This window comes from Cynocephalus volans, chromosome 9, assembly GCF_027409185.1.
Source record: "Cynocephalus volans isolate mCynVol1 chromosome 9, mCynVol1.pri, whole genome shotgun sequence".
Taxonomy (NCBI): Eukaryota; Metazoa; Chordata; class Mammalia; order Dermoptera; family Cynocephalidae; genus Cynocephalus; species Cynocephalus volans.
The window spans coordinates 28,168,790-28,183,492 of NC_084468.1; the positions used below are offsets into that span (position 1 = coordinate 28,168,790).

The 14,703-nt window shown below is 32.4% G+C and overlaps 1 protein-coding gene across 1 annotated transcript; it reads right to left on the reverse strand.

Moving 5' to 3' along the window:
• Positions 1-2,073: 2,073 nt before the first annotated feature.
• Positions 2,074-2,522, reverse strand: LOC134386375 (small ribosomal subunit protein uS8-like). Its single transcript, XM_063108502.1, has one exon. The coding sequence runs from the start codon at positions 2,504-2,506 to the stop codon at positions 2,114-2,116; it is 393 nt and encodes a 130-aa protein (XP_062964572.1). The 5' UTR covers positions 2,507-2,522; the 3' UTR covers positions 2,074-2,113.
• Between the last annotated feature and the right edge of the window lie 12,181 nt (positions 2,523-14,703).

Consider the following 14,703-nt stretch of genomic DNA (forward strand, 5'->3'; position numbering starts at 1 on the left):
AGTTGCTGAAGGGAGAAGAAAATGGACAGTGACTGCTTAAAAGGTGCAGGATTTCCTTCTGAGGTAATGGAAATATCCTGGAACTAGATAGTGGTGATAGCTGCACAATATTATGAGTGTACTAAATAATACACTCTAAAATGGTTAAAATCGTTTATTTTGTTATACGAATTTTAGCTTAAAGAAAAAAAGCACTAAAAGAGTATTTGCTTTTGTAATAAATTTGTAAGAAAAAATAATAAACAGCAAAGTTTACAATGAATTTACAAAAAATTACAAAAATTATAATAAATTTTTTTAAAAATGAAATTTACAAATAATAAAATTGAACATTTACAAGGAAAAAAATTGAATATTTTAATACCTGTAGTAGTAGAAAAGCTTAAGTTCACTATTTTGGCAATATTTTACTGAAGCAGACTTATCTATTAACTAAACATTAATGAAAAAATAATTTTGGCAGTATTTGATTTTTTTTTTTCAGGGAACAGTGGACTTGGTAGAACTAATGACTACAAAAGTTAATTCATAATGACAAGAGTATAATTAGCAACTACATGAACAAAATTTAGTAAATAAGATATTTGATGCACATTTTATGCTGAGGTGAATAAACTATGATTAAACTAACTTTAGTAAAATAAATATTAATGATAAAATGGAAAAAAATCCAAAATATTTTGTATGTAGAAAATATTCATATATATAGAAAATTAATTAAAAAATAAATTAGATAAATGGATGATTCTTGTGCCAAATAATTTCAAGAAAAGTTTTAAAAGTTGACATAAATCTAATTTAAGTGTTTTTGTTCACAAAGAGAAAATCAAAATATACTTAAGGTCAAATACTGTGCTCACAATATCCTATATATAATTATGAAATATAAACATGAATGACATAAATATAGCTTCATTGTTCGAAAATAAAAATTGGAAAACAAAATACTTATTTTTAGCCAAGCTGATTGAAAATTAGCAGAATAAATAAAGAATAATCTTTAGGACAATTGAAGAGCCAAAACTCTCACACATTGCTGGTGTAACTATAAATTGTAACAATTTTTTTAAAGAAGGTGATTGGTAGTATATGCATATCTTTTGGTTAAGAAATCTGAATTTCTAGGGCCGGCCTATGGCTCACTTGGGAGAGTGCAGTGCTGATAACATCAAGGCCATGGGTTCAGATCCTAATAGGGATGGCCGGTTAGCTCACTGGCTGAACATGGTGCTGACAACACCAAGCCAAGGATTAAGATCCCCTTACCAGTCCAGTCATCTTAAAAAAAAAAAAAAAAGAAATCCGAATTTCTACCAATTAAGAAAATCATGGATCAAGAATGTGAGTACACTTTCTGATTAGCCTGGTGCAATCTGGTTTATATCTGTTGTCCCAATGTCCCATATGGTAGTGGCCTCTTTCGCTCTGGAGATATTTTAGTTTGGATAATCCATTATATTACCTTTACTTAAACAGCATTTCTTGAAAGAGATAGTGCTGGACCATTAAAACTAGTCATCAAATGTTTTGTTCAGCTTCTCAGCCTCTCGGCAGAAAGGTGCATAAGAGAAGTGGTACCAGATGTTGGATTTTCCTTTCCTCGCTTCTCTTTCCTTTCAGATCTTGATCCCATAATTCCTTCTGCCTTCACAGTTCTCTAGGCTTTCAACCAGTTTGTTTATTTATTTATTTATTTCATCTAGCTTGTTTAGATATTTTTAATAGGTATTGATATTAATTATCTAGCAGGTTTTTTGAAACATCTTTCTGACTCTAACTAATTTAAAAGTATTCTAACTAGGATTTTGGGGCAGGTCCCTCTTTTGTAGCTGTCATTCACTTCCATTGGAGTTATCTTCTAAGACATTTATGATTAAGACATTTTTTCTGTTTCAAATTTTTTCTGTGTGTTACCTTTTCATAAAAAACAAGATTATCTCCTGTGACACTATGACTTAGCTCTTTCCAATTTGGGATCAGTCAATGCAGTACATTACCTATTGTATTTCCTCCCCACATCTGTCCTCAAACTACACATAATTTCTTTTTTTTTTTTTTTTTGGAAGCACCACAGTCCACTGAGGCATTTTATTTGTACATATGGATTACAATCCTAGAAAAAGAATCCCAGGATTTTCCCTCCTGTGTGTTTTCGTCTTGCTTCTTCATGGTCCATGATGCCAGCCGAGGTTGTCAGTACAATGAAACCAAACTGACGTGATGGGAGCAGATTATTCTGCCACTTTTCTAGATCTTTGAGTTGTACATCAAATCTGGGGCTGATCACTCCACACTTGTTTAACCTGCCTGTGAGGTTCACAACAATTTTCCCAGCTCTGTGATCACCAATGATTTCAAATTCGCCAATGTAACCATGCTTCATCATCACTGTTAGAAACCGGACAATGACTTTGGAGCACGGCCTAATAAGAACCTGGCATTTGCCTCTCTTTTCGGCATTGTTGATGCTCTTGATAGCATCAGCCAGGACATTCATGCGCACCATTATGGCGGCAGAGAAAGATGGCGGAAAGAGCTACACATAATTTCTCATGTATCTTGGATTACTCCACGTTTATGCCTGTCTCCTTTACCTCATATATACAGTCTCTTAACTATAATACTTGTTGACCCATCATCTGCTTAACAAAATCTTTGAAGACCCACAAATAGCATCATTTAAGTTCATGTTATTTCATCCAAAAAGTGTGGATAATAATTCCTAGTTCGTAGAATTTTTGTATAGATTACATATAATATATACAAACTTTGATCCCCAAACTAGCATATTATGGAATACTTAATAATAAATAGCATTCATCATGCTAGAGTTTGGATTTTCATCTGCTTAACTTTCTCCTTTCTCCTGTACTAGACAATAGATTACTTATGGATAGCTATTGTGCCATATTTACTTTTGCATCCTCAACACCTAAAACACTGCTTCCTAGAAAGCAGTCAGTAAGGTGTAGCTGAAAAGATGCAAGAAAATGACAAATTCATTTCTATTTTCTTCACGTAAAGATCTTAGAAGTTGTCACTCCATTCTAACAATAAATAAAACGCTGAATAGACTAAAAAAAATCAACAACTCTTCATGGATCTGTGACAGAGGTGAGGACAAAGGAAAAACTGCTTCCCCCTGAACTGGAGAGACAGACAAGTGAAATTGGAGTCATGGCTTACCAGAGCAGAGTCTCAAAAGCAGACATTTCCACAGGAACCATTGCTAGGATAGGAAAACCTGATGTGTAATTGATAAATTGCTGGAGGCTCAGTGCTAATGAGTTTGAGAGTTAAAAACTCCAGGGGAACTCAGTCAGAGGGGTATCCCCCCACTTTTATAATTTTACCTTAAGGAGCTCAATTAGGTTCTCAAAGATATATAGGAGGAAAATCCTCTCATGCTTTTGGCAGGGGGAGAGGAAAAGAAACCATTTGCAATACACCAGAGCACTCTGTTCTTAAACGGCCTGTCTCCAAGAGAAACTATTTAACCAAAGCCTTACCCGCTAGGGTTTTATCAGAGCCTAACTGATCTGGGGGAAGGGAAATTAAAAAGTCCAGCCCACTCAAGCTATCCTGTCCCACATAAAGGAGTGGGAAGACTAAGAAATACTTGTGAAGTTCACAGCCCAGAGATATAAACTTACTAAAATATTAGGACCTAATTATATGACTATAAAATAATTACCTCTCCCTCACATCTTATTTATTTACCTTTACATCACTGTTTCCCCTCATAACTGCATCTCACACTTTACAACACTAAGGGCCAGTTTCTTTACCCACTACATCATGCCCAGCTATCGAGAAAAAAAAATTACAAGGTACACTAAAAGTCAAAAAACACAATTTGAAGAAACATAGGAAGCATCAGAGCCCGACATAATAGAAATGTTGGAATTATTAGGCTGGGAATTTAAAACAGTAGTGGTTAATATGCTAAATGCTGTAATGTACAGCATGCAAAGGAAATAAATCTGTAGGCTACAGCAAAAGCGGTACTATGAGGAAAGTTTATTGCAATAAATACGTACATCAAAAGAATAGAAAGATTTCAAACAAAAAAATCTAATGACACAATTCAAAGAAATAGGAAAACAAGAAAAATCCAAACCCCAAATTAGGAGATGGAAAGAAATAATTAAGATTAGAGCAGAACTAAATGAAATAGAGACCCCCAAAAATGGATGCAAAAGATCAGTTAAACAAAAAGTTGGTTTTTGGAGAAGATATATAAAATAGACAAACCATTAGCAATGCTATCTATGAAGCCAGAATCACGCTGATCCCCAAACCAGACAAAGATACAACAAAAAAGGAAACTACAGGCCAATATATTTGATGAACATAGACTCAAAAATCCTCAGAAAAGTATTCACAATAGGAATACAGCAACACATCAGAAAAATGATGATCAGATGAGATTCATCTCAGAGATGTAATGATGGTTCAACATATGCAAGTCAATAAATGTGACACAAGACATCAAAAAAATCAAGGACAAAAACCATATGATTATCTCAATAGACACAGAAAAAACATTTGACAAAATTCAACATCACTTCATGATAAAGACCCTTAGCATGTTAGGTATAGAAGGCAACTATCTCAGCACAATAAAAGCCACATATGACAAACCCATTGCCAATATCATCCTGAATAAAACAAGAACAAGATAAGGATGCCTACTTTCACCACTCCTATTTAACATAGTATTGGATGAACTAGCCAGAGCAATCAGGCAAGAGAAAGAAATAAAGGACATCCAGATTGGAAAGGATGAAGTCAAACCCTCCCTGGTTGCAGACAACAGGATCCTGTATGTAGAAAACCTGAAGACTCTACAAAATTCTCTTAGTGTTCATAAATGATTTCAGTGAATGTGCAGTATATAAAATCAACATGCACAATTCAGTAGTGTTTTTATACTTCAATAATGTACTAGCAGAAAAAGAAAGCGAGAAAGCAAGCCCATGTGCAATAGTCACTAAAAAGTTGGAATACCTAGGAATCAATTTAGTCAAGGAGATGAAAGATCTCTATATCCAAAACTACAAATCACTGCTGAAAAAAATTAAAGAAGACACAAAAAGATGAAAAGACACTCCATACTCTTGAATTGGAGGAATTATCATTGTGACAATGTCTAAACTACCCAAAGCAATCTACAGATTCAATGCAATCCCCATCAAAATACCAATGACATTCTTCACAGAACAGAAAAGCAATCCTAACATTTCTATGGAACAAAAAAAAGACTCTGAATAGCCAATGTAATCCTGAGCAAAAAACAACTTAAAACAAAATAAAGCCATTGGCATAAGGCTCCCTGACTTCAAACCATACTACAAAGCTGTAACAACCAAAAGAGAATGATACTGGTATAAAAACCAACACTCGCACCAATGGAACAGAATAGAAAATCCAGAAATCAACCCACATACTTATAGTCAAGTGGTCTTTGCCAAAGGTGATAAGAATATACATTGGGGAAAAGATTGCCTCTTCAATAAATGGTGCTGGAAAAATCTGCACATCCATATGTAGAAGGATGAAAGTAGATCTGTACCTCTCACCATACACCAAAATCAAATTTAAGTGGATTAAAGACTTAAATATAAGACCCAAAACTATAAATCCCCTAAAAGAAAACTTAGGGGAGACACTTCAGGATGTAGGACTTGGCAAAGACTTTATAAATAAGACCCCAAAAGCACATGCAACAAAAGAAAAAAATAGACGAATGGGATTATATTGAAATAAAAAGCTTCTACACAGCAAAAGAAACAATTAATAGAACAAAATGACCACCTAAAAATGGGAGAAAATAATTGCAAACTACGCATCTGACAAGGCATTACTATCCAGAATATACAAAGAACTCAAACAACTCAACATTAAGAAAACAAGTAACCCAATTAAAAAATAAGCAAGGGAGCTAAATAGACATTTCTCTAAGAAAGATATACAAATGGCCAACAGACACATTAAAAAAAAAAAAGCTCAACATTGCTAAGCATCAGGGAAATGCAAATTGAAAGCACACTGAAATTCCATCTCACCCAAGTTAGACTGGCTATAATCAAAAAGCAGAGAATAACAGATGCTGGTGAGGATGTGGAGAAATGGGAACCATCTTACACTATTGGTTGGGACTGTAAATTCATGCAGACATTATGGAAAACAGTATGGAGGTTCCTTAAAGAACTGCAGATAGAACTGACATAACAATCCAGCAATCCCATTGCTAGGTATATACCTAAAGGAAAGGAAATCACCATGTGGAGGAGATACCTGTACCCCCATGTTTATTGTAGCTCTATGTACAATAGCCAAGAGTTGAAACCAACCTAAATGTCCATTGGCAGATGACTGGATAAAGAAAATATGGTATATATACTCAGTGGAACACTACTCTGTCATAAAAAAGAATGAAATTTTGCCATTTGCAGCAACATGGATGAACTTAGAGAAATTGTGTTAAGTGAAATAAACAAGTCACAGAAAGAGAAAATACTACATGTTCTCATTCATAAGTATGAGCTAAAATAAATAAATGAAAAAAGACAGAAAGACAGAAGGAAGGAAGGAAAGAAGGAAGGAAGGAAAGAGAAAGAAAAAAAAGAAATCACAGCAATACAGTGAACTTTCAAAAACAGAACAAAATTGTGGTTATTAGAGGTGAGATGGGGAAGGGGAGGGGGTTAACGAGAAATAAGTTAAGGTACACGATGATTGATCACATTTTGTAAACTTGAGTATACAAGTTATCCTGATTCAATCACCACATTTTGTACACATACATTGATATTCAAATCCGTGCCCTAGAAATATATATAATCAATTATGTTTCAATAAAAAGTATAAATAAAAAAAAATAGGCAATGTAAGCAGACAGATGTAAATTCTAAGAATGAACAAAAAACAAATGTTAGAGATTTAAAACATTTAAAACACTATTAAAGAAATAAGGAATGCCTTTGATGGGCTCATTAGTAGACCTTACATAGCCAAGGAATGGATTTCTGAGCTTGGGAATATCTTGAAAAGAAAGTTCCAAAACTAAAAGCAAAGAGAACAAAGACTGAAAAAAACAGAAGAGAATACCCGAAGAATGTGGAGATGTAATATGTGTAATGGGAATACCAGAAAGAGAAAAATGAAAGAAAGGAACAGAAAAATATTTGAAATAATAATGACTAAGAATTTCACCTAATTAACATCAAACACCAAATGGATAAATAAATGAATAAATTAATAAAAGTCTTTATACTTCTATTCTTGTCATTCTGTCACTCAATATAGAAATATTTATGATTACCATGACTTGTACACTGAAGTATTAGAAAGCCATATATTTTATTGATGATGATAATGCACTTATAGGGAAATACAGTTTGAAGACATCAAGTGTGGGTTCATTTTAAGTACGATGTTTCTGTTATCATAAGGAATACAGGGAAAAGAGCTAATTTGTATTCGCTGATGGCTGGGTACCTGGTGATGCTTAATGTCTTTAAAATCTTGCTAAATTATGTGGTAAATATGATTTCACTTTAAGGGTAAGAAAACTTTAATAAAGCCAGCCTTTCGATCATGTTTCTGAGACAAAATTCCTTATTAAAACATTTTCAATCCTACATATTTTAGTTTTATAAAGTAATATTTGTTGAGCAAAAACTGCTACTCTTCTTAAACATCATGATGGAAAGTCAAGGAAAGTACTCTGTAGCTGTCTTTCTTTGATATAACATATGGACACATTTAAGCTAAATTCATTTTTATTATCTGAAACATTTTTTACAACTTTACCTGCTTAGCTCTCTGATTTTGTACTCTATTGCAATCCCATTATTGCTCAAAACAGTTTCTGTAGATTCACTTAATTAATTAGGATCACCAACTACTCAATGTGTATAAAAATGGGAGCAAGTAAGATATTAATACTAAACAAGAATAGCTACTATTTTAGGAATAAAAATATAACTCGTAAGTAAGAGAGTGGAAAAATGATTTCGTTTTAAAAATATCTGCTGTATGTCATAAAAGTTTGAATTAAAATATTAAAATTATTTTTAATTAGATAATGGTGTTTGAAGCCTAACTGAAAATTAATAGATATTTTAAGACTATTCACTAATTTCACTACAAATTTATTAAAGCTTATTGTACGTTGGTCCACATAGAAAGTAATATGAAAACACATGAATACATTATCTTTAAGTAGATAGTATAAAGGAAGAAAACTGTAGCCCATGGCTATTTTGAAATTACTCAAAACATTTTGATAGTATAAAAAATTTTTATAGTATAGTATAAAAAATTTTTATAGTAAGCTATTAAATTGAGTTGACATTTCACCATGGTTGTGAAAATACCATCACAGAACTGAATTTTAGTCAAAAATAAAAACTGGTTATAACAGTGAACCATTAATTACTATGGCTTTAGTCACATAAAATCTTTAAATTTGTTGTCACTTTTTTTTTTTTTTTGCTTATGTGAATTAAATACAATGTGTTTTCTAAACAGAAGAGATTTTTAAAAGCCTTATTAGAAATAAATAAAATAATGGTTAAATAAATATGCACCTATCAGCAAGATTTATGCAAATAGTATTAGATGAATTTTACCCTTAAACACTCTTTTAAACCTCTCGTTACATAATTGAAAATCATAGGGAACCAAAAAAAAAAAAAAATGACGACATATAATTCCAAAAGTTAGGTATCACTATACTGATTCTAAATACAATTTTTCCTTCTTAGAGTGCAAGTTTTATTTTATGTCCATTGCAGATTAAGAAGAAGTTTAAAGAAATAACTAATACTCCTTTTGAATTACATGGATATTATTTTAGAAAGAAAGACTAGATCTGAAGACTAGGAGAAAAGACTAAAACAAAATATTTCCAAGTTTTGGAAAAGATTTTTGCAAATAAAAAAAGTGCCCAGGCAAGCAGAACTCCAAAAAAGAAGCCAAAATAAAAAAGTTTAGAATCCATGTATCTGGAGATAAGTGAAAAATGAGCAACATATGTATACACTATTAATTTATTCATAATTTGTATAGAAGTAGAGATCACAAATAGAAAAAATTTTGTAAATCTGAAAAACATGTAAATATGAGCTGTTAAAATAAAATCCAGGTAGTTCAAAATCCTCAAATAGCTAAGTCAGTTTTAAATATGATGTCTTAAACTTTGCAATATTCTTAGAAAGAATAACTTTTGTAATAAAACCTAAATGAATATTATTTTTTCTGAGTTTAGTCTAAACTCAAATTCAAATAGTTCTGGTTATATATTAAGTAAGAGTCATTACTAACAGGAAAGTTTCTGTGGTACCAATATGAGAAAAGAACACCTTTTTTTTTTTTTAATTTAAATAGAGAAAGTTTTGAAATTATCAGGGAAACATTTTTTTTTTCATTAGAAGATTGATTATTGTGCTTTTCAGAAGCCAATAATGTTCAATTATAAACCAATATTTTATTTTAGATTAATAATTCTTACATAATCATGATACTTTTGAGAACTTCAGAAGTGTTCAAAAGCATATTCTAAAATTTCCCAAATTACCACCTGGAAATAACTATTGGTAGCTTTTGGTGGACACTATCTATATCTTTTATCTCTCAACATGTTTTTACAGAAAGAAAAAATTGATAAGTCATGCACAGAGACAGACAGCTTTAAACAATTTTAGAAAATGATATAATGCTGTAAATACTTTTATAATTCTAAATAATTTTTAAAACATATTTAATTGAGAATGGACTAAAAATTAATGTGAAGCATTATTCATCTTCAAATAATCCTAACAGGAATTATTCCAGTCTTAGTTCATTTTATTCTGCTATAACAGAATACCCCAGAGTGAGTACTTCACAAAGAAAGGAAATTTATTTTCTCACAGTTGTAGAAAATGGAAAGTTTAAGATAGAGGTGTGAGCATCTGGCAAGGGCCTTCTTGCTGCATCATCACATGGTAGAAGGCAACAGGGTGAGAAAGGGTAAGAGGGGGACAAACTTACTCTTGTATAATGGTACTAATCCCACTCATGAAGGTGGAGCCCTCATGGCCTACTCACCTCTTAAAGGTGCCACTTCTTAATGCTGATACAATGTCAATTAAATTCCAATATGAATTTTGAAGGTGCCAAACATTCAAACCACAGCATTTCTAAAATACATTCTATTTTAAAAGCTAGTTTGTTTATTTTTACTTTCAGAGGCTCTACTTATTGCCAAACTACACATTTCAAGTTATTTATTATGTCCATACTATGAATCTGTGAAAATTAGTTCACTTTTTTTTAATTCATCTCTACCTAGTCTCCTTACTTGCTCTACAACTCAATTTAGAGTGTCAAAGTGGGTAATATGTATTAGTCCATTTCTGTTGCTTATAACAAAATGCCTGGAACATGGAAATTTATAAAGAAACAATATTTATTGTTTACAGTTCTAGAGGCTGGAAAATCCAAAGTCCAGGAAACATATCTAGTGAGAGCCTCAGTGGTGGGTAGTGAAACTTCAATGCAATGCAGGGTTGTCACAGTACCACACTCATGATCACTATTAAACCATCAATAGATTAATCCATTTTCTAGAGCATGGTCCTCACAGTCTAATAACCTCTTCAAGACCCCACCTTTCAATTACCATAATAAGATTTCTCACCCTCTTAACATCCGTCACAGTGGGGTTTAAGTTTCAGGGGGACATTCAACCCACAGCATAATACATCAACATTTTTTTAAAAATTAAAACTGTACATTTGAGTATACTTCAGTTTGTGTGGTGGAATTCAAATGGGTTGAATTAGCAACACTTTCACTCTTCTTATGGCTTCTCCATCACTGACGTTTTTGCTTTGACGCATTTTTCAGTTCTCAGTATGTTATCATCAAATAGTATTTTTCTCTTGCATAGAACATGCGTACGCTTTTCCCGTAATTCTTATTGATTTGAGAATAATACAACCCAGCTATTTATAAGTCCCTGGTAACATTTTCTTTCCTGAGAATTTTGTGGGAATTGTCCCACCTTTTTGAAATTTTTTGTTGTACTGAAGTGTTCTAAAGTCAGCAGATACTTTCTCTGAGTGAATCCCTGTATACTGAAAGTTTAGAAGTTCCACTGAGATATATCTCACTATTAATAGCACTGTATCTCAATTTTCTTCAGTCAAGGTATGACCTATTGATTTATAAATTCATATTTAAATTTTTAATTTTTTCTATTATCTTCCTTGGGAATACCTATTATTTTTCCATGGAATTCATACCATCTATATTGCATAGCAATCATCTTATTTACTGCAATCTTTTTTATACTATTGCATTTTTTACATTTTTTGGAGTGATTTTCTAAAACCTATCTACCATGCTTTTCAATTTGTTACACTGATTTTATTCTAACTCCATTATTGAAACAATAAATTCTATTTATCTCTTTCAATCCTTTCCTGAACAGTGTATTATATGTTAAAAAATGAAACTTATTTCAAGGAATGAAAAACTCATTGTAAATCTACCATTATTAGGAAATAATTATTATGTAGCTAGTTACTGAAAATGTTATATTAAAAAATGCACAAAAATATATATTTATTTACTAAAATAGATTTACTGAGCTGATCTATCAGATAGGTAGAGAATGATAGATACTAGGACATATGTTGGTATGCAACTGTATAAAAAGATATTAACTTGCTTTCAAGAAATGCATAACCTAGTAACAAAATAAAGACTTTCAATCATTATTGTCCTGGGATAGCTCAACATGGAGTTAACATATAAAATCTAGAAAAAAAAGACACTTAATGGTATTTCAGCAGTAAAATTTTAAAACTGTTTTTTACATTTTTATTCTCCTTTTTAAAATATACACTTATAAGATATGTACTAAGAACTAATATTGACTTACATTAGCCTCCCCGATCCAATTCTTAGATATGTGACTTAGGGCAAGCAGTTAGCTCCTTTCTACTTCAATTTCTTCTTTTCCAAAAAACATTGATAGTCAACTTTGCTTAAGTGCTTAAAATGTGACAAGAATTCTGCTAAGTATAGAATCATTTAATTCTCTTAATTATTGAGTAAAAGAAGCCATGTCTTGCCTCTCTCACTCTCTCTCTCTTTTTCTCTCTCTTTATCTCTTTATGTGGTATATGAGTATAATATACTGTTATAGATGAGGGTACTTCAAAAAATTCATGGAAAAATAGAATTGAAAAACAATATCAATTTTTTCATGAACTTTTTGAAGTACCCTCATGTATATTATACTTTATTTCTTTTCACCTCCTCTTCTTTTCTCTTCCCTTCTCAATTATCTAGTCTTTTCTTCCCTTAGAAGTTAGTATGGGAGCTAATTATGCAGGGTTGTGGGTGAGGGTTTGTGAGCAGTGCAGGAGCTTGAGCTGAAGTTGAGTATCTATGCAAAGTGCTAGCTTGGGACTTTAGTATCCAAGAATGGGAGAGTGTTTTCATTAAACAAATATATAAATTTGTTAAACAAAACAAATGTGTTGAAGACAAGTAGAGCCAATTTTTCATTGCCAAAAATGTATTTAAAAGTGTGACAAGGATAAAGTTAGAATGAAACCTGAAGTGTTAAATTAAAATTGCAGGTATTAATTTATTATAGATAGATAAATAAAAAATAGATACATTCAGAGGTGTATAAGTGCATATGTAGGTGTATGCATGCTTATATTTTCTAATTCTATCTATTGAAAGGGTTCAAAAGTAATGCCACTGTAGAAGAGATAAGACTTTTGTGTTTACCATTTTAGTTTCTGAGGCTGGGCCTGAGAATTAAACTGACAAAAGTCAATTTAACAGGAGAAAAGCATACAAATTATATTTGATGTTAATATTTTTACACATACATGGATGCCTTCTTAAATAAGTTCAGACCCAAAAAAAGCAAATAGGCTTGTGAGCTTATGCAGCACTTTAGCAAAGGATGATAAATTGTGGAGAAATGACAAGACAATGGAAAAGGGAGTTTGAGCTAGAGGTGGTAGACTGTGGGAAAGTGACTATGAAATATATAGGATAACTAATGGTAGATAAGGGTTATTTTAGCAGGTTTGTTTGTACAGATTCATATTGGCATTAACTCCCTATATTCAGTGATAAGAATAATCTCCTCTTCCTGGCAGAGGAAGGGCACCCTTGTCATAGGAAATCTATTCCTTGCTTTTAGGTAGAAAGAGAAAGTTTAGGTCTGGCCAGTTAGCTCAGTTGGTTAGAGCATGGTTTAGACCCCAGTACCAGCCAGCCTACTCCCCAGACCCCAGAAATAAACATGTTTTAGAAAGAATGCCAAACAAACTTTGAGAAAGTTCAGAGACCCCTTTCTGCATTTGCTGTTTATTATCTTTAGCTCAAAATAATCAATATGCCAAAGTGGCATATTTGAGGTGGTGTGCTCTGATTCTCTTTGACATCAGTAGTAATAAACAATATACTGAGAGTCCTGAACTTAGTTTAAAAATGTCATCTTCCAATAAATTGAGCAAGGTTACTTAATTGATGGTTTCATTCTTATGTTGGGAGAAGGAAAGTACAGATGACCATAGAATATTATGTTGTGCTATAAAGTAGAAAAATGCTCAGTGCATCGTAGGGACATTTCAGCCTGCAATACCTGCATTCTTTTGCCCCATTCTAGCCCACAAGCACCAAGCCAATGACGGGTATTTTGGATTTTTCTATATGTCATGCACACTTCCCAGTAATAAATTCTATTACACGTAGGATAGTCTCCACAGGCAGACCACAAAAATTACCATAATTTAAACCATAATAAATTCATTTCTCTCCCATTTAAATATCCAGAAACAGATGATTCAAGGCTGGTATATTGCTCTACAGGTCAGGACACAGGATCTTTCAATCACATTACTTTGCTGTGTGAACCCTACATCAGTAAAATCATTTCATGTTATAAGGTGTCCTATTATCACATTTCTACTTCAGCAATCAAAGAAGTTACATTTAGACTTTCTATATGAATCTTATTTGCAACAACTTGGCCATATGGCCACACAGAGCTGCCAGTCGGGGTGGGGAATGTATATATTTCTATGCAACCATATGCTGAACTAAAAGATGAAAATTTTATTACTATAGAACAATTATGAGAATTGATATTGAGGGGGACAAATAATGATATCTGCTCCAATAGTTATTCTTAATTCTCTCACACATTCCTCTGCCCACAATTATTTAGATCACTTCTCTAAATTCAAATCTGTAAGGTGACACTAAATTTCCTTTTCTTGTAGATAGTTTTCTATTCAATCTGCTCTAATTGGGCTGCTCTGTAGACCTATTACACAGATGTCCTCCTGAGATCTCCAGTTCCAATTACCCTATTTATTTTATTTGATCAGTTTGGTGGTTTTGTTGGGAAAAGTCTGTAGGTTATATCATTGCAACCTTTCTTATGGGATGATAAACTTCTTAAGAGAAGTAATTTCCAATTTTTAACTGTTTTTGAAATGCTACTCTATCTAATAAAGAGATTTTATTTTTTTTAAACACTATCCAGAGAATACAACTCCCCATTTACAGTCAGTGTGTGTGGGAGGGACAGAATAATTAAATATTTGTGAGTTTTTTTAACTCCTTATTAAACAAGTGCTCTTTCTTCCCTTCACCCCCAGAAATTCTCTTCAC

Excerpts from the sequence above, each read along its gene's own strand:
- LOC134386375 (XM_063108502.1), bottom strand. The coding sequence starts at position 2,506 with ATGGTGCGCATGAATGTCCTGGCTGATGCTATCAAGAGCATCAACAAT.